This window comes from Sesamum indicum, linkage group LG2 (genome assembly GCF_026168435.1).
Source record: "Sesamum indicum cultivar Baizhima isolate 11 linkage group LG2, ASM2616843v1, whole genome shotgun sequence".
Taxonomy (NCBI): Eukaryota; Viridiplantae; Streptophyta; class Magnoliopsida; order Lamiales; family Pedaliaceae; genus Sesamum; species Sesamum indicum.
Genome location: NC_142658.1, coordinates 20,574,706 through 20,593,624, shown reverse-complemented (window position 1 = coordinate 20,593,624; position 18,919 = coordinate 20,574,706). Strand labels below are relative to the sequence as shown.

Below are 18,919 nucleotides of genomic sequence, written 5' to 3'. Positions count from 1 at the left end.
AGAATGATTTAATAGTATTTTAATATTTATTATCATACCATTGTAAATATTCTGTATAAATGTAATATTAGTATTTGTGTATGGTATCTTGTAATTTATATTTCTTCGACAGGAGGAATTTTCAATTGTGCATTAATAAAATTATTGTTTTTTATATGAATAATATAGAATTATATGAGATTTAGATCCGCAGGTTCTCAAGTATAAGGTTTGGATGCATGGTACTGGTTTGAGACAAAAACCTTTTGTCATTAAGAATTAGGTTAAATATTTTGTATTAATCATTACAAATTACAATTTTTGAGGCTCGTCCTAAGTAAAGACGCATTAGTCTTCCGACTGCCACTCCCCACTTTCACTACTTTTAGTACTAATAACATATTATTTACGACCCAAATTATTGATTAAAACGTTAAGATGCTAATCGTGTGTCTGAGGTAATCATTCCATGGCCTACGATTATGAATATGTATGTATGTATGTATCATCTTTATCCAACCATTCTCTTAATCTCTTACTACCCTCTCCACTTATTATTCTTTCTCTAACTACTAATTAAAAATATCCAAATTTATAGATAATTTGATTAATCTAATATTTTGTTTTCAGAATTAATAGAAATATAATAATATCAAAATAACCTTGTATTTTTTATTATTGATTTCCGAACTAAAATATTTTAAAAGAATATAAGTGATTACTAGCAGTAACATGCAAGTTATACTTCGAATCTCTTAGCAACAAAGCCAATGAAATAGATTACTATTAGAATCACATCGGAAAGGCTTTAGTTATAAATTTCTGATGCTTAAATTTTATAGATCATGAAAGTTGTACATACTGCATGGATGGTAAATATTTATAATTTTTTTTAAATAGTATAATTTTATGTGAACCACATACGTCAAAATGATTATACAATTATAATAAATTTGTACATATTAGGATCAAATCTTATAGATCCTAATTTAATAAAATAAATCTAAAACTCGTCTAAATAAATTGGAATAGTTATGAATATGATTTTTATAAGATAATTCCACATTAGCATTTCTTTTCTTTCTTTTTTTTTTTTTTTGGTATAAATATAATTGTCACTGAATTCTAGTCAAACACATATATAAAATGGCAATCCAAGAAATTAGTAACAAAGCAATCGTAATTCACATTTGAGCTTTTTTCACTATGGGGAATTGTAAAATCCAGAAAGCGACGGAACAAAGCAAAAAAAGGGCAGTCAATGCTTTGAGCGTGGAATCGACTTTTTAATAATAATATTATGAAGGAGAAGGAGAAGAAAAGAATTCGAATTTTGTAGTGAAGGAGTAATGATTAGTTTAGTCCAAAAGACAAAAAGCGAAAGTTAAGATTGTTCTGATTAGATTAGAGTTTAAGACAGGCACAATTTCAAATGATGGCTTTTTTACGTGTTTTACTTCTTGTCTCTGTGTGTGCAGTGTGTGTGTGTCGGAAAAGTCTGATTTATTATGAAGAATTGGATGCACATTTTCCAAGTGTTGGTTGGGAGCGGCCTTGCGGGGTGTGTGTGTGTGTGGCCCCTCTTCATGGCTTTAGTCAGCTGGGAGCGTTAGGGCGGTAAGGCTTTGAGTTCAATGTTTTATTTTAGATAAAAAAATTAGGGATAATTATATACCCTATTCTCAAATTTAATATAATTATATATATTTTTTATAATTTACAAAAATTATATTTAATACCCCAAATTTGCTTTCATCTAATATATATGTTCTTTCATTAGTCAAAATTTATTAAATTTGTTGATATTAACAAAAAATAAAATCTTAATTGCAGGCCAAACAATTTTTTTCTTAACAAAACTATTCTTATAACGGTGAAGATATACATTCTCACATACATTAATGTGTAACGACGTATGAATATGATTTCATCATAAAAAATTATTTGACTTGCAATAAATCAATAATATATCAATCGAGATAAATAAAGATTTTTTTAAAATTTTTATTAATATCAATAAATTTAATAAATTTTAATTAATAAAAAATTTATTTATTAAATAAAAATGAACTTCAAAAGCGCATGATTAGTCCAACTCAGCTTAGCCCCCACCAGAGGCGGAAATTATCGTCAGCTTTTTTGTCTTGTGGATGGATGGCGGGAACTGTGTTCAGCAGCAAGCACTGTCTGTAGGATAGTGGTTGAAGTGAGCCCAGAGCCCAATAATTAGTTTTACATGTCCATAAACCTGAATCTAATTGGACTCTCTTCCGACTTGCCCATTGGGTACAACATTATGGGTCGACATCATTTTAAAAAATTTCTTATAAATGTATGACTAAGAATATGTTTAGTATGATTCTGTTCAAAAGTTTGCAACTTTTGGGATCGTGGAATCATCATTTCCCGATCTTTTGATATTGCAAACAAGCTGTAATACTCTAAGAGCTTCTTACTTCACATTCATGGTAGAAGCTATGACGGTAACGACGTCGTTACAATGTTGTAACAAATGCAAACATGGTAGTAAACTACATTGATGAGTCAGAAACTGAAGCATCATGGGCTGCTGCTGGTCTAGGGGGTGAAGACAAGTAAGGCTTTGGTGGGACTTGCAATGACTCAACTCTTCCATCCAGCATTTCCACCACTCTGCTCATCGACGGCCTATCTTTTGGATTAGTCTGTATGCACCACAACCCAACAATTGCTAGTTTTCTCTTTATGAGATGGCATTCTTCTCCCCCCACAATGCCATCCTCGTCGTTCAGTTCAAGGTGCTTATATATCCAATGTGGGAAATACGTTTGACTAGAATGATCATGATCGATTTTTGGATTATTGTTTCTCCTTTCTCCAACTATGTCCAACACCATCATGCCATAGCTGTAGACATCTGATTTGTGCGAAACATCTCCAAAGTTTCTACAGAATACCTCTGGAGCTATGTAACCTATCGTCCCTCTTGTCCCGGACATTGATATGATGCTGGCTCTATCAGGACATAGTTTAGCTAGCCCAAAATCTGATATTTTTGGATTAAAATCCTTGTCTAGGAGAATGTTGTGAGGCTTTATGTCCAAGTGCAAGATTCTCGTGTTACAGCCACGATGCAAGTATTCAAGCCCACGAGCAATTCCCACTGCAATCTCAAACAATTTTCCCCACTCCAAGCGGTCTGCATCTGATAAAGAAGTACCGCATATGAACCTGTCAAGAGAGCCATTCGGCATGAACTCGTATACAAGAGCTCTTTTAGAGCCCTCAAAGCAGAATCCGACAAGTGTGACAATGTTAACATGGGAAGTTGCACTGATGCTCGCGACCTCATTCACGAATTCCTCCCCATCATCTCTGGATTCGTTTAGAATTTTGATGGCCAAGAGACGCCCGTCTTGCGACTTTCCTTTATAGACATTCCCATACCCTCCTCTGCCTAAGTGGTCACTGAATGACTTGGTCATTTTCTTGAGTTCTGAGTATTTGTATCTTCGTGGTGCAAGACTTCCATGGTTCTTCAAAAAGACTTCCACCTTCTTGTAGTTGAATGCATTCTTCATCCTCTTCCTCTTGATCAAAATCACTAAGACTAATAAGAAGGTGGTTACTACAATTAGAGCAGCCGCAAAACCTGTCGTGAGAAGAGGACATTTCATAAAACAAAAATAACCCGAGAAGAGTTGTATACCTTTATTGTTGAGAGTTAATATATACTTACTTGGTATTAAAATTATTTTTAGTCTGCTTTTTCCTGAAACTGAAATCACCAAAAGTGGATTTCTCGAATCAGTCATAATTCATGAGAGACAAAAAGAAAAGAGAAATTCATAGTTTCGGATTCCTACTCAGTTGAACGAGAAAAGAATAAAACGCATGAGACTGGTCTCTGATATGGTGCACCCTCCAAATTATGAATATATATAAGATTGTTCTAAGTAATCCAAGCTGGAACTTAACCCAAATTGAGCGCAATCACATATCTTGTAACACCAGTATCAATTATCAAAACCGTCCGGACGGTGAAGGAACGCATTTATTACTTTCGGATCTAGCTCTTGTATGTGTTTCCAAAGCAATCTGAGAGAAGATTGGAGAATAACTTACCAAGTCTGCAGCTCCTAGAATGAGGCCTGTCAGGGCAGAAGCATCTAAAATGGTAAATAGTCTCATTGAAGCCGCAACGGCCACCACTTAGTTCACATGGACTGCAGTCATTTGCTGTCCAGTTCAAGACAAACCCCCTTCTCAAGACTTCATCAACATTTCCTGGGCCGCTGTTTCCATCATCTTCTACCGGTGCAACCACGTTTCTCTCGCAGTTTTTCAATGCAATATTTGTAAAATTCTCATCCTTATCATATATCGCCAAATCCCATCTATCTCTACCATTCCCATCACAGCCAACTCTGTGCCTCCAAAGATTCTCGGGCGACGAATTAGTGCAGTTGGAGAACAAACGGAGCCGTGTCACGTTACCGGAGAAACCGAACGTGCTTGTCGGGAGAGTCGTGTTTCTGATCGTTCTTGGAAGACAACCAGTGCCGTTTGAACTTAAGACAGCTGCGTTGTATACCCGGAGAGATCGTGTCTCATAGAAAATTTCTTGGACAACATATTCATCTCCAGACAACTGAAGAACTGGAAATCCTTGTTGGCTACAATTCAGCGCAAATCCAGGGTATCCACAGAAAGATTCTCGCAGCCCTGGGATGTAAAATGGGAAGTTTATGTTCGGACCAAGGCCGCAATTCCTGGGGACACATGCTTCATAAGGATAATAAGCAGCAGAAGTTGTTCTTGATAAGAAGATAACAAGGAATATACAGAGGTCTAAACATATCAACGAAGTCTGCAAATTACTTTCCTTCATCTGGAAATCTTCAAAAAGTGTAACGACAGAAACAGATGAATTGAAGGGTAAACAAGATATCAACGAAGTCCATTATGGTTGGCGAGTTGATTTTTGATATGTGCATCAAACGTTTACCCCATAGAGACGACTTCTAGTTCCAGCCAAGACTTGAAAGTGGTGGCTTTCGTTCATTGAATTTAGGGGTCACCCACTACTCCGTCCCCAAAATAGATTGAATATGAAATCAAATATAGTGAGATTTCATAGCTCAGTTATTTACCTTGAAGACATGACATCTTCCACCATTAAAATTAAATTAATAACTTTTTTTTCCTTTGGTATTCTTTTTAAAATCGTTGAATATATAATTATATTAATATCTTAATAAATTAAATAATATTTTATTCTGAATAATTTAATTAAAAATAATAAAATAAATTATAATAGCATGGGACTAAAAAATTTCATGACTTCGAATTTACTAAAAGAATGGGCCAATAAAATTTAAATTGAAGGATTAATTATACTTAAACATCCTTTAAAAATGTACAATTGTATTTTTCTTTAAAAAAAAATTTCAAAATTATACTTACACCCCCTTCAAAAATTCAATATTACACTTAATCTCTTCTCATTAGGTTTTGTATGAAAAATGCTAACGTCAATAAAATTATATAAATTTTTAATTTTACCCTTTATTTAACATCCCATATAATAATTTTGTACTTATAAGGAAAAAAATATTAATGTTAACCTCACTTCATATATATATATATATTATATTTATCTCTTTATAAATACAAAAATATACTTGAGAATGTTAAACAAGGGGTAAAATTTATGTAATATACTTTGCTAACGTTGTCATTTTTCTTCCAAACCATAATAGAAGGAGGTCAGGTATAAATAAATAATTTTTGAAGGAGTATAAGTGTAATTTTATTTTTTTAAAAGAAGGAATAAATTTGCATTTTTAGAGTGAATCTAAGTGTTATTAACTCTAGATTAAATAACAAAATGAAACCACAAGAATAAGCATCGCTGCATTGAATTAAATACTCTTTTATTTATGTTTCTACAGTAAGTGAATAATATTAATTGTTGATAGGTGTCTGATATTGAGTTTTAATTGCAGTTGAAGTACATGTTGCATGGACGGTGTGGGTGTCCAAAGACTACAAACATCATAATTTGAGACCCTTGGAGGAGGGCAGGTCATACCTTTCTTACTATATTATTTTAATATTTTTTTCCTTTGGTCTCTCGTCAAGGCTGTGTGCCTGTGCCAAGGTTGACCTGATTTCTTTTTTTGTTTTTTTAAATAAACAATACAATTTATAATAATTTATCTCGATATATAAAAAAATAATTAAATTCAACAAATACATAAATATATTTGTCTTTTATAGGAGAGTGACTATTTAATCAATTAATTGATGGCAACATCTTCACAGTTATTATGTTGAATAGGAAAAAAATTCCATTCTCTTGCTGTATCCCTAAGATCAGAACGAAGTCAGAGAGCTCTTGAAAAGAGAACAGAAGGGTGAAAAACACAACTTACCAAATGGGTTTTTGCTATAGTTTCTAATTTTGTATTAAGAATCAATTGTGAAAAAAAAATTATAAGTTAAGTATTAGTAAAAGTTGGAATTTTTTAAAATAAAAATTAAAAAAAAAATCAAAGATGGAGTGTTGGAACAATAATTTTATACTTACAGTTTTACTAATCAACTGCAAAAGTTGGTAGGAAACAGTTTATAACTTTTGACTTGAAGCCATCCAAAAAAATTATAAAGTAAAAATACCTTATCAACTTATTTTTAGTAATAAATTCGTGTAAGTACTTATTTTCAACATTTGCAAACAATCCCTAAATTTACTAGTAACACTGTACAGACAAGAAGACGAAGAGTGACTATACATCCCCACCCATTTGTTAAGAAATAGTGTGTTATTTGAACACATTCTTACCAATTATACCTAAGCAACTAAATTGAAAGGAAACATATAAGAGAGAAAATCTCAGCCAACTGAACTTGTTATGGTAGAGCTACTAACCCATACATCAGTCACAGCATTAGGTGAGGACTCAAAATTCATGTTCTTCAACAATACAACATCATCTGTTTCTGACCACATCTTTCCACTCACACAATTATGATCACTACCCTCTCTTACATCCTCAAATTTCGACTCCTCACCGCTCCGAATCTCCTCCAGAACACTCAAAACCTCATCCATTGAAGGCCTCATTTCCTTCTCAAGTTGCAAACACCGGAATGCTAACTCAGCCACTGAAGTACTCATCCTTTTGACTTCAGCATCATAATCATATCCTAGCGACGGGTCCAACAGTTCATCAAAAGCATGCTTTAGAATCCTGTTCACGGCTAAGTTAGCCAAGTTGATTTCGTCCCTGCTCCTGCTTATATCCACAGCAGGCATAGAGGAAAGCAGCTCAACTAGAACAACACCGAAGCTGTATACGTCGCTCTTATCAGTGAGCTGGTAGCACTGGTGATATTCAGGATCGACGTATCCAGGAGTACCCTGAGGGGCAGTTGAGACGTGTGTGACGTTATTAGGACAGAGTCTTGAGAGCCCGAAATCAGCAACTTTGACACAGAAGTTGTTGTCGAGTAATATGTTGTCTGTCTTGACATCACGGTGGATTATGTCCGATTTGTGGAGGTAAGCCAATGCTGATGCAGTTTCTATGGCAATGTTCATGCGGACGGGCCAAGACAGAGGTGCTTTTTGGGCTTTCTCACCGTGCAGATGATCGGCCACTGTGCCATTTGGAATGTATTCATAAACAAGCAGAAGTTCCTTGCTTCTCCTGGACGTGCAACCGTACAACGAAACAAGATTCTTGTGCCTCAAACATGTAAGGATCTTGATTTCATTCATGAATTGCTCCACTCTGCGGTAGTTGTGCTCGTACAGGCGCTTTATTGCTACTTCTCTTCCATCCTGGAGCTTTCCTAGTTACCAGAAATACAAGGTTGCAATAATTATAGTATGCCAGCTAGTTGCAACAAAATGATACGGCATGTATACGCTAAATGTAATATAAGATGCAATACGAAATTCAATCCGCTATCCCCAAGTCCGTGTAATTATAATCTAAAGACAGAAATTATCATAATTAGCAACAAAACTAACTCTCAATGATTTTCTTGTAATTTTCTTACCATGGTACACAGCTCCAAAGCCTCCATCTCCAAGTTCTTTAGAAGCATCAAAGTTACCGGTGGCCACTTCAAGCTCTGTGTAAGAGAAAATAGGGATGCCAAAGTAGCTTCTCCCGGTTTCAATGTCCGATTTTGAGGAGGGATCAGAGGATGTGTTTCTTGAAAGGAAGTGAACTTTCTTGATCCTCTTCTTACAATGCCAGAGTACAAACGAGATCAATAAGCACAGAAGAAGGACGGCTCCACCTCCAGATATAGCTGTAAATTACAGTTGATTAAGGTCTGAAACACTAAAGACTGGAAGGAGGAAACTTTGAATAGAATGAGTGCATACAGAGATGGAGAGTAGAAAATGCATGGAAAAAATGTGAATTTTTGGTTTAAATATCTGTTTGAGGAGTTTACCTGTGGCTAATATCAGCACCGACTCATTTCTTTTTTCTGCACCCGAATTTTAACACAGCAAATACATTAGAATATCGAATTATGCTTAGCTGATTAAATCAAAAGAAAGCATGAAATAAAACATATATGAATCTCAGACAACCATCTGCCGGATTCCTATAAACTCTAAAGACTCCAAAATTTCTGTAGTTTAAGGAAGTTTTGAAGTAATCTTGCATGTTTCGCTATCATTAGGATTCTTGGGTGTGAACAAGGTGCACGGCGGTTGGGCTAGCACACAACCAGCACCGGATCAGTTCGGCTGAAACCAACTCAGTACTGTTCACAATCAATTTTGAGATAATCCTAGGACTTTAAATGAGCTTAAATTGGGTCCATTTACATTCAGATCCAGCCCATGAACCATCCTAATTGACGCTCGATCCAGGCCAGCCCAAGCCGGAATCAGGTTCACTTTTTTGTTTTTATTAATTATTTAAGTTTATGGTTATTTTATGAAATAAATAAATAATAAATTAAATCAAGTAAAAAATTATATTTAGAAAAAAGAATAGTGAACACTACACAACGCAGATAATAATTTGAGTAACAAACTTCCAATAATGAATTTAGATAATAACAACTCAAAAAAGAATTAAAATAAACTTTGAAAAAAATAAAGAAAAAGTATTATCCAATTAATGTACTAAAATTTAAAAATAAAACAATAAGGATAAAAGTTTTAGAGTTTCAAAAAAATTTAAAACCTACTTTTATAGTTAATTTAAAAAATAAAATAAAAATTAAATATCATGCATTATTTAAAAAACAATCCAATTGGATCGACCCATTAGCCCGGATTAGGCCCAATTCAAGATCAGATAGATTTCGGCCACGTGACTGAGCCAATTTTAGTATTGATGCTTGGGACCAACTTAGAATTAGCTCGACTGCATGTGATGTATGTTGGATCAACTCATTGTTTTTATTATCTCAATCCAATTCTGAACTGAACCAATCTACGTACCGCATATCTTGATTGAGAAACAAACAACCCATAGTATTGCCAGTAAAAGGCATTAATCTGAGAGAAGATTGTAGAATAACTTACCAGGTCTGCATCTCCTAGAATGAGGCCTGCCGGGGCAGAAGCATCTAAAATGGTAAATAGTCGCATTGAAGCCGCACCGCCCACCACTTTTTTCGCATTTGCTGCAGTCACTTGCTGTCCAGTTCAAGACAAACCCCCTTCTCAAGACTTCATCAACATTTCCTGGGCCGCTGTTTCCATCATCTTCTACCGGTGCAACCACGTTTCTCTCGCAGTTTTTCAATGCAATATTTGTAAAATTCTCATCCTTATCATATATCGCCAAATCCCATCTATCTCTACCATTCCCATCACAGCCAACTCTGTGCCTCCAAAGATTCTCGGGCGACGAATTAGTGCAGTTGGAGAACAAACGGAGCCGTGTCACGTTACCGGAGAAACCGAACGTGCTTGTCGGGAGAGTCGTGTTTCTGATCGTTCTTGGAAGACAACCAGTGCCGTTTGAACTTAAGACAGCTGCGTTGTATACCCGGAGAGATCGTGTCTCATAGAAAATATCTTGGACGACATATTCATTTTCAGGCAACTGAAGTACTGGAAACCCTTGTTGGCTACAGTTTAGCGTAAATCCAGGGTATCCACAATAAGGTTCTTGCAGGCCTGGAATAGAGAACGGAAAGCTAATGTTCGGACCATTGCCGCAATTCCTCGGCACGCATGCTTCATACCGATAATCGGACCCGCAAGATCTCTTCGATAACAATATAACACAAAGTACACAGATGTCTAAACATACCAAGAAAGTGTGCCTATTGTACATTTCCTTAACATGGAAATCTAAATCTTGAGAAAATGCAATAACGGAAACAGATGAAGACTAAATAATATTATCACATGTATGTCTATTCGATACAGCGAAGCAAGAAAACATGACGCCCACCCCACCCCCCACCCCCGAAGTTATTAGCAGTTCGCAATGATTATTTTGTGTGTATATGAAGTGGACTTGACTTGCGGAGATGACTTCAAAACCAAAAAATATTCGGGCGAACCAATCCAATCATAGAGTAAGTGTGATATATTTGCTTTGTGATTTGTCACTTTTTTTAAATTATAAACCAATCACATGATAAGTATATTGCATTTATTATGTAATTACTTCAAGTTTGGCCAAGCTTGACTGTACAAAAATTTCCCTTTCAAAACTTGGACAGTTGGTCGGCTTTACTTGCCTCAATATTAGACTATTGAAGCTAAATTGGCAATGCTAAGACAGTTGCATGAATTGACCAGTCTCATCTACGACCTTTCCATTGTTTGAATACTAGTAGAGTTGAAACATGGGAGCCCCGGTCTTAATCTTGTACGTCGGCTTTTGTATTAATTAATATTGTTTAAAATAAATTGTGAATCGTTTTACGAGGGAGGTATTTTCTGCCACAGTATGGAAGTTTAAAGGTAAAAGTGAGGTGTTTGCCACTTTTGTTGGATTGATTATATTTGGGTGGAATGATTTGAATTTGAAAAATGAATTTAAAATAATAATTTCATTTTAAATGAATTTGAAAATAAAATACAACTTAAAATGAAAATTTAAGAATTTAAAATTCTTTAAACAGCATTGAATTATTTAAACAAGTTCAACGAAATTTGCTCAAAATTTTGTAGTTTTAAATCCGTCGATTCAAATTCAATATTAGTTTTTTGATTTGTTGGAAGGTATATGTCTACATATACGCAGAATGTAGATAGATTTGTTTATAATATGTATAACGTGACCATCTTGAAATTCTTGATGAATTCTAGAAACTTCATATAATTCTTATGTCATATTGCTTTGTTTCCAATTCAAAAATAGTTTAACATAGTCAATTTAATAAGACAGGCGAACTATATCCTCATCGAACTATTGAAACTATTCGGGCTTTCTTCACTTCAAAAATTGATTTAATTAAGAAATTTCAAGAAAATATTGAGAAGGAAAAGTGTTGTTCAATAAGTACTTGTCCATTTGGAGCAATCTTCACCATAAATGTTGGATTGACACTGACACTGAACCCCTCATAATATCCACCAACATCAATCATTGCACATAAAATGCTAAGCAGTGTCAAATGAGTGGATCGTAACATGTTACTGAATTTCAACAAATTTTATATAACATTTACTTTTCTTTCACTGATCAAATCATCAATATTGGAATTGGATTAAATGAATTTTAGTGATATAAGCCAGCAACTCATATCAGATGCAAAAAAAAAAAAAAAAAATTTGAGTGATTTATAAATTTTAAGATTTTCTCTCTTTAGTGGGGAGCATTTTTACGACGAAAACCGTTAGGCGGTAAGACTCCAAAGGGGATATTTGGGTGATTGCTTATGATAATTTTTTTATAAATACTTAGCTTTTTATTAAGAAAAAAAGTAAATTTTTAATATTTTAACAATTTTTTTAAATTAATTATAGATTTATCATTACTAATATCTTATATATTTTATAATCTTATGAGTGAAAAATAGTATAAATCTATTAAGCTACAGGCCGTAAGAACTTAATCATTGTATAGAATAGAACGAGCAATTCAACTCTCAAAGTTAAAATCGCCTTTCATTTAAAGGGTGTTTGGAAAATTTTATTTTAAAAAAGAATATATAACTTCATATACATCTTATTATAAATTTTTAGAGTATATATATAAGACGCAAATATTTTATTTAAAGAATAAATTGTTGAATTCTTCAGATTAAAAAAAAACAATTGAACTTATAAAATATTAGTAATAAAAATTTTGTAATTAACTCTGAAAGAATTTGTTAAAATTTTAAAATAAACTATGAACTCTTTTTCTAATTAAAAAGAAAACAAAGCTTATAAGTTTTTTTCCTAACAAAATATACCAAATACTTCATAATCTATACTAATTATATATAAAAAAACAAAAATAGATCCTCTGTACTAACAAACGATGATTAGTAACACCGTTGCATTAATTTTTAAATATGATATTCATACCCCTAATTAGATAATTTAAAAAATTAACTGTAATTACTTTTTTTTTTTTAATAAAAGTGACTCCATTGTCATTTTAACGCCACTACACTAATTTTTTTGTAGAGTTGATAATACCTTAAGTTGGTTGTCTTTTTTTATATATTTTTTCAAAATATAATTTATTAATTTATATATTTTATTTTTATTTATAATATATTTTAAATTATTTAATATATACATACAGGAAGGAGTATACCACTATAACTAATACCTTGTAAAATACTTAAAAGAGATTGTAAGCTCAGCAGATACCCTCTCAGTCACAATCACCAATAGCTCTTCATTTCCTTAGAATCTGGCTTTGTAATAATTCTTCCAACTTTGTGGTCAATTTTCTTACGGCCGGTGCCAAGAAATTGATGTATTATATGATTCAACTTCGCTGACTCCAAATAATAAATAATACGGATATATGATTTAATTCTAACCGAAAACGTAAAATTTTATTTCATAAAGAAAGACTCAGAAATCTTGAATACAAATCTATAGGAGCTCCTGTCATAAATTCAAAATGAAGTGAACTACACGATTTGAAAACGGAAAGAAGAAATAAAGACTTCTTCTTCCTGGAAAAGATGACTATGTGTATATGCTACCACTTATAAATTAAAGTCGTTGGTCCAAATTTCCATCAAATATGACGAAATATATATATATATATATATTATTTAATGTGAGTCTATTATAATTTATTATTTTTATAATTTGATAATGATTAAAATATGTATTAAATTATATATTGATACATGAATGTAATAGTGTAATTTTTGACAGCTTTTTAGATGGGCTTGTGGGTGCCCAATTGTGAGATGGGCACAAGGTCCATTAATGGAGGATGTGGGCCGAACTTTCTGTAAGAATTAAAGGCCTCATTAGGCTTTCCGCCCTAAAGAAAAGCTGTATGTGCGTAGGTGGGGAGTTAGCGAAAAGCCTGATTCCCCCCACCCCAAACTCATTATTGGTTTTATCAGAAAATATAAATATTAACAAAACAGAGAAAAAGAAGTCAAACTAATACTTTTTACACCAAACACCATATAAAACACGATTTCTAAACTTTTCATCTCTTGTTTTTTCCTCTTTCCTCGGCAAATATCCATTACTTGTTGTTCTCATTACAACAGTAACAACAAACAACAATAATTGTAAGAAAATAATGAAGCAGATAAAAGCAAGGTGCCGTCACCCTCACAAACACCACTTAAAATTGACTAAAGTTGGTGTCCTCTAAGTTTACATGGAATCATGCCTCTGGATATACTCTTCAAATCATTTATACATATTGCATGTTCCTTTCACTTACAATATATATATATATATACAAGATACAGACCTCCTAGTCTTAGAATATTAGACCCCACAACATTTGTGTCACTACCATAAAAAAATATCAATTGATGATGTTAAAAGCACCAATAATATATAAATATTAAATAAAATAATCTTTAGTTCATAATGATATAATTATTAAAAATATAATAGTGACTAGATTTTTTTTAAATTATAATTTGTGATACATGTGGAATAGCAATCCAATAATAATAGATGTAAGCAGTCGCTATCGATATACATATGTTGCTAATCATTATCTGTAATGACATATAATAATTCCCGTCATTGTTTAAATTCTTAACAATATTATCAAGAGAAATTAAGAAAAATTATATTTTTCGTCTTTCTGCTTTATCATTAAAATGATTTTGGTCCCTCCCTCACCCCCCACGAGTTATAGTTTTGGCTCATTAAATTATCGACTTTGCACACATTTTACCCCTTTTGTCCCAAACTAACAGAATTGCACATGTGAGCTGCACGTGAAGATGAAAAAGGGCATAAATTGGGATGGAAGAGTTTGAAGAATTGTTTGGATGACTTGTACTGATGCTGGGGAAGTAATATTCACCAGAAATTTCTTTTTTCTTCCGCCAAAAATCGGTTCAAGAGGAGAGGCATGAAACAGGGTGATGGTGTTTTTTCGTCACAAAAAAATGTGGAAAAATTGTCTCCATATCAATTATATATGGTTAGATCTCATTTTGGTGTCCCCCTTGACTTTTACGTGTTGTTCACTTGTACAATTATGTTAATTTGAGCGGAAACTTGATGATCGGAATCAAATTTCTACAAAATTGATAACTTGAGGGACTAAATATGTAACTCATGAGGGATCGAAATTATTTTAATTATAAAGTAGAGGGATGAAAAATATAATTATTAATAACAATTTTAATATTGTCATTTATCTTTTTATCACTATTATCATTATTTTTTTAAAAAAAAAATGTGGAAATTAATATAATATTTTTTTTTAATTTTAGCATGTTAAAAAATTAAATTGCTTTTGATAATTAGGATTCGTAATTGTCTTTGGTGCTCCACTTGATTGTAAAGTCCAAACAAACCATCAAGTCATGGAACCAGCTTTTTTCAACTGTTCACATCAATAATCCTAATCTACTTCCTTTAATCTATATTAGGAATAGATTGGGGACTTTTTTTTTTAGACAAGATTGTGGACTTATTAACAAGCTAAACTTTGTGAAATTTGAAGATAGCAAACATTCAATGCATCATTATTAATTTTCATAAATTGTGCTTGCTTTTGGATAAGTTCGTCTAAAGCTCCTACAGAAAAAATTGAATTTTTGCTATACTATAAATAATTACATCAAATAAAATCAAAGAAAAAATTTAAATTTTTACCACGATTACACAATATTCGTCAGGATTTTTAGCTATAAACAAAACATTTGTCATAACTAATATTTTGGTCACAACTGCAAAAACAACGGCTAATGGCCGTCATGAAGCTGCGTTTGATTTGTATTTATCACGATTTCTTATTTTGACTATAGTAATTAAGCGTAGCGAAAAATTATATTTTTTTTCTAATGAGGATTGCTTTTTCTAATATATTCTAAAAATTATAAGATGTGATATCTTATTTTAAAAATAATCTCTCGAGTATTTAGGTAACATAGAAACATTAATGATCAGCTTATAAAATTTCAGTAATGAAATTTCTGCAATTGATAAGTTAGAATTTTATTAATTTTTCAAAAAGAAAAATTATAAACTCCTATCATCTTATCTTTTAATCTTATAAATTTACTTTTTTAAAAAAGTATCAAATATTTTATAATATTTTAAAAATGTTATAAACTCATCCATTAGATATGTTTGACCGAAAACGAAGATTTTAGGGGGAAAAAAGTTGAAAATATTAATTGTTGTGCAATTTTATATTATTATTATTACCATTAAAAATAATGTCTATTTAGAATGAAAAATCCTGTTGTGGGACGTACTAAAAAAAATATAAATTTTCATTTTTGGATAGAAAAAAATATAAATGTTGTCATATATATATATAAAAAGTATTCAATGACAATAACTGACAATTATTAATGAGCTTTTTTAGTTATAAAGTGCATTAATCATGTAACGTACGCCAAACACGAGTTAAGTACATTGCATGAAACGTCATCGCATGAAAAGGCCAACTCTTTATTTATTCATCATAGCAATCATAGGTCGGAGATAATATTAGTTTAAAATTTAAATTCCACTCAAATTTATAGGTTTTAATTTACTTTAGCAGTAGGTTTTATTTACTCAATAATATTAGTTAATTATAAGTATTGTATATTCATAATTAGTATATAAATGTGTGTCAAACTATCCATTCTCGCCTAATTTGCGCCAAACTAATTAATGTGCGTCCAGCAAATTCATTTAATTTGTTGTCTATTGTTTGTTTGACCTATTTGGGGTACAAAAATGAAGGGGGGGAGGGGAGCTCCTGATGAGAAGCGACGAGCAGTTGTGGCTTGTTTGAGGAGGTAGGTGGGACTTAGGATATTTGGTCGTCATTCATGCCTATGTTGCAACAATTATTACCCTACCTACTACTCCTTTTAGTTCCATAATATAAAAAAATTTAATATATTTAATTTTTTACTTTACGAAATTTTAAGAAGATATCAAAATTTAGAAAATTTGGCATTTTTTATTTCATTTATTTTAAAATATATAAGATTAAATATGTCAATTTTTTTTTAAATTTGGGAGCATTTTAAAATCTCATGAAGTAGAGGATTGAAAATGTTGAATCCCTATTTTATAGAACTGAAATTGTAATTTCGCCATAAATCTTGATGTATAAAATTGTTGATTTAGGGGTTTAATTCTTGCTATTTATTTTTTTGCAATTTTAGCTAATTATATTAGACCTTATCTGAAAATACAAAATTATATATTTTTTCATTAGAAAAATTAAAATATACCTTCTTTAAAATTGTATTTACCTCACCCTTTTTGTTGGAATTTGGACAAAAAAATTAATATTAATAAAAAAAACTACATAAATTTCTAATTTTACGAATTATGTAATATTTTCATGTAATAATAGGGGGTCGGGTGCAAAATGATATTTTATGAGGGGCATAGTGTAATTTCAATTATTTTTTTGTCGAGTAAAGAGATGAAATATATCTAATTGGTGAATTAAGAATGAATTATCAATAATGTTGAAGTATGAAATATTATCTATCAATTATAATAGTCAACTCAACTCCTCCCTATGCTGTTTATTCTAATAATAATGAAGTTGGATTGAAAACCCGGACGAGGACCTCGGTTGAGGTTGGTTTTGAAGCTTTGAAACGGATTTTAGGCTGGCGGGTTTGGATCTAGTCATTTGGTTCCCAATTCGCCTCAATTATTTTTTATATTATACAGTATATATATTTATATACATAATATATATAATTTGTTTATTTTTAAATACAATACATAAATTTAATATTTTTATAAATTAAAATAATAATATAAATAGTTTATAAACGTTTTAATGTTTATATAAATACTACATATTCTATTTTTTTAATATTTCTTTGCCTAAATAGGTACGTATAAATTTACAAAAGAAAATATTAAGCTTTCAATAATAAATATTATCTAATGTTTATAAATTTATGGTAGTATTATTATTACAAAAAAGTACTTTTTTTAAATTTTTAAAAAAATTAATCGGGTTTTAGATTTGGGCAAACCTGCCTCGTTGCTATCCTTAGGAACGATCTACAATACAAAAATATTGACAAAAAATAAATAAATAAAACAACATCTGGATGAAAGAATTTGAATTCGATGAAAATATTTGAAATAAGGATTTAAACGGCTCTATTTTAAATAGATTTCAAATACGATCATAATGCCATAAAATATAATCAAAATGAAAGTTTAAGAATTTGAAATATTTTGTTATATGAATTTATCCAAACAAGTTCAATAAATTCATTACTATATATTTAAAATCGTTGGATCTAAAATCGTCAATTCAAACACTTATAAAAATTTGTTGAAATCCCTCTGGACTGCCAAATTAGAGAATATCTATAAAACACTAACAAAATAAAGAATGAAATTAAAAAGAATAATTGTGAAGAAATTATTTCCAACGGAATATTATTATTATTGTTATTAATATTATTTGGAAAAGGTATTTTTGAAAGAACTAAAGATATTATCCTATAGTATGAACTATGATCCTATGACCTTCCAGGAACCCTTGTTGGATTTCCCGTGTTCCTCATAATTTATTAAAAAGACAATTATATCCTTAATTGCTGTCGTATTTCCTATTCTAGTAGAAATAAATCAAAACATTACCACAACAAAATTTTGTTATTAAATAAATGAAAATAACATGACATGCGTTTCTCATGCATATACTTTTTAAGTTTTAAATATATTTCGTACATATATAGCACGAATATTCGGTCAGTTGCATATCAGCTTCACAATTTCTATTTAATTTTTTTTTTTAAATTTAAAACTCATAGGCCTTGTTTACTTCGACTAAATAAATAATAGAATTAACTTTATTAAATGAATAATTAAAAAAATCGAGATTAATTATAAGCAGTTTGCTTGTTCGTATAATTGCCTCAAACAACACAATAACTCGTCCCACCAATTTTGACGGGATGAGTTATTGAGGCAAAATAGGGATTTTAGCCGGATTCGGTCCTTTGTACCGGGCTCCAATTTACTAAAATAAATAAGCTACTATACTATAGTAAACTTGTTCATATACCATGAATAGTCCGAGGCCTTAATTAAACAAAATTAGGAGAATAACACTGCCTGAACAAATTTGAGGTTATGGATTTAAGTTTTACCAAACATATGGATACTTGACTATTTTATGTAAGGGTGCTCACGATGCAATTTTGATTTTTTTTAATCTATTTTAAAATTGAATTACTATTGGCGGTTTTATAAAATAACTTTTAAAATTATCATTTTCAAAACTAAAATCAAAGGTGCAGTTAGGGGTGATTACTGTGCGGTTTTAATTTTTTTAAACTTATTTTTAAATTAAATTGTCATTAACTATTT

At 31.4% G+C, this 18,919-nt stretch overlaps 2 protein-coding genes across 6 annotated transcripts; both read right to left on the bottom strand.

Moving 5' to 3' along the window:
• Nucleotides 1-2,314: 2,314 nt before the first annotated feature.
• LOC105156733 (LEAF RUST 10 DISEASE-RESISTANCE LOCUS RECEPTOR-LIKE PROTEIN KINASE-like 2.1) lies at nucleotides 2,315-5,062 on the bottom strand. 5 transcript variants are annotated; one of them, XM_020691838.2, is made up of 3 exons: nucleotides 4,084-5,061; nucleotides 3,668-3,736; nucleotides 2,315-3,568 (listed from the first exon to the last, which is right to left on the bottom strand). In XM_020691838.2, exons 1-3 carry the CDS (start codon nucleotides 4,847-4,849, stop codon nucleotides 2,511-2,513), a joined length of 1,893 nt encoding a protein of 630 aa, XP_020547497.1. In that variant the 5' UTR covers nucleotides 4,850-5,061; the 3' UTR covers nucleotides 2,315-2,510. The 5 variants fall into 5 exon arrangements, with proteins under 5 accessions (XP_020547497.1, XP_011071254.1, XP_088732599.1 ...); XM_011072952.3 differs by having other exon boundaries at nucleotides 2,315-3,610; nucleotides 3,698-3,736; XM_088876473.1 differs by having other exon boundaries at nucleotides 2,315-3,736; nucleotides 4,084-5,062.
• A 1,778-nt stretch (nucleotides 5,063-6,840) lies between these two features.
• Nucleotides 6,841-10,407, bottom strand: LOC105156361 (LEAF RUST 10 DISEASE-RESISTANCE LOCUS RECEPTOR-LIKE PROTEIN KINASE-like 1.2). The gene is made up of 4 exons (XM_011072472.3): nucleotides 9,524-10,407; nucleotides 8,434-8,469; nucleotides 8,029-8,286; nucleotides 6,841-7,818 (listed from the first exon to the last, which is right to left on the bottom strand). The coding sequence occupies exons 1-4, from the start codon at nucleotides 10,281-10,283 to the stop codon at nucleotides 6,857-6,859; spliced, it is 2,016 nt and encodes a 671-aa protein (XP_011070774.2). The 5' UTR covers nucleotides 10,284-10,407; the 3' UTR covers nucleotides 6,841-6,856.
• Nucleotides 10,408-18,919: the final 8,512 nt, after the last annotated feature.

Excerpts from the sequence above, each read along its gene's own strand:
- LOC105156361 (XM_011072472.3), bottom strand. The coding sequence starts at position 10,283 with ATGTACAATAGGCACACTTTCTTGGTATGTTTAGACATCTGTGTACTT. Across the intron at positions 8,287-8,433 it reads GGTGCTGATATTAGCCACAG|CTATATCTGGAGGTGGAGCC; the intron begins GTAAACTCCTCA and ends TGTAATTTACAG. Across the intron at positions 7,819-8,028 it reads CTTTGGAGCTGTGTACCATG|GAAAGCTCCAGGATGGAAGA; the intron begins GTAAGAAAATTA and ends TCTGGTAACTAG.
- LOC105156733 (XM_088876473.1), bottom strand. The coding sequence starts at position 4,849 with ATGAAGGAAAGTAATTTGCAGACTTCGTTGATATGTTTAGACCTCTGT. Across the intron at positions 3,737-4,083 it reads TTCTAGGAGCTGCAGACTTG|TTTCAGGAAAAAGCAGACTA; the intron begins GTAAGTTATTCT and ends TGGTGATTTCAG.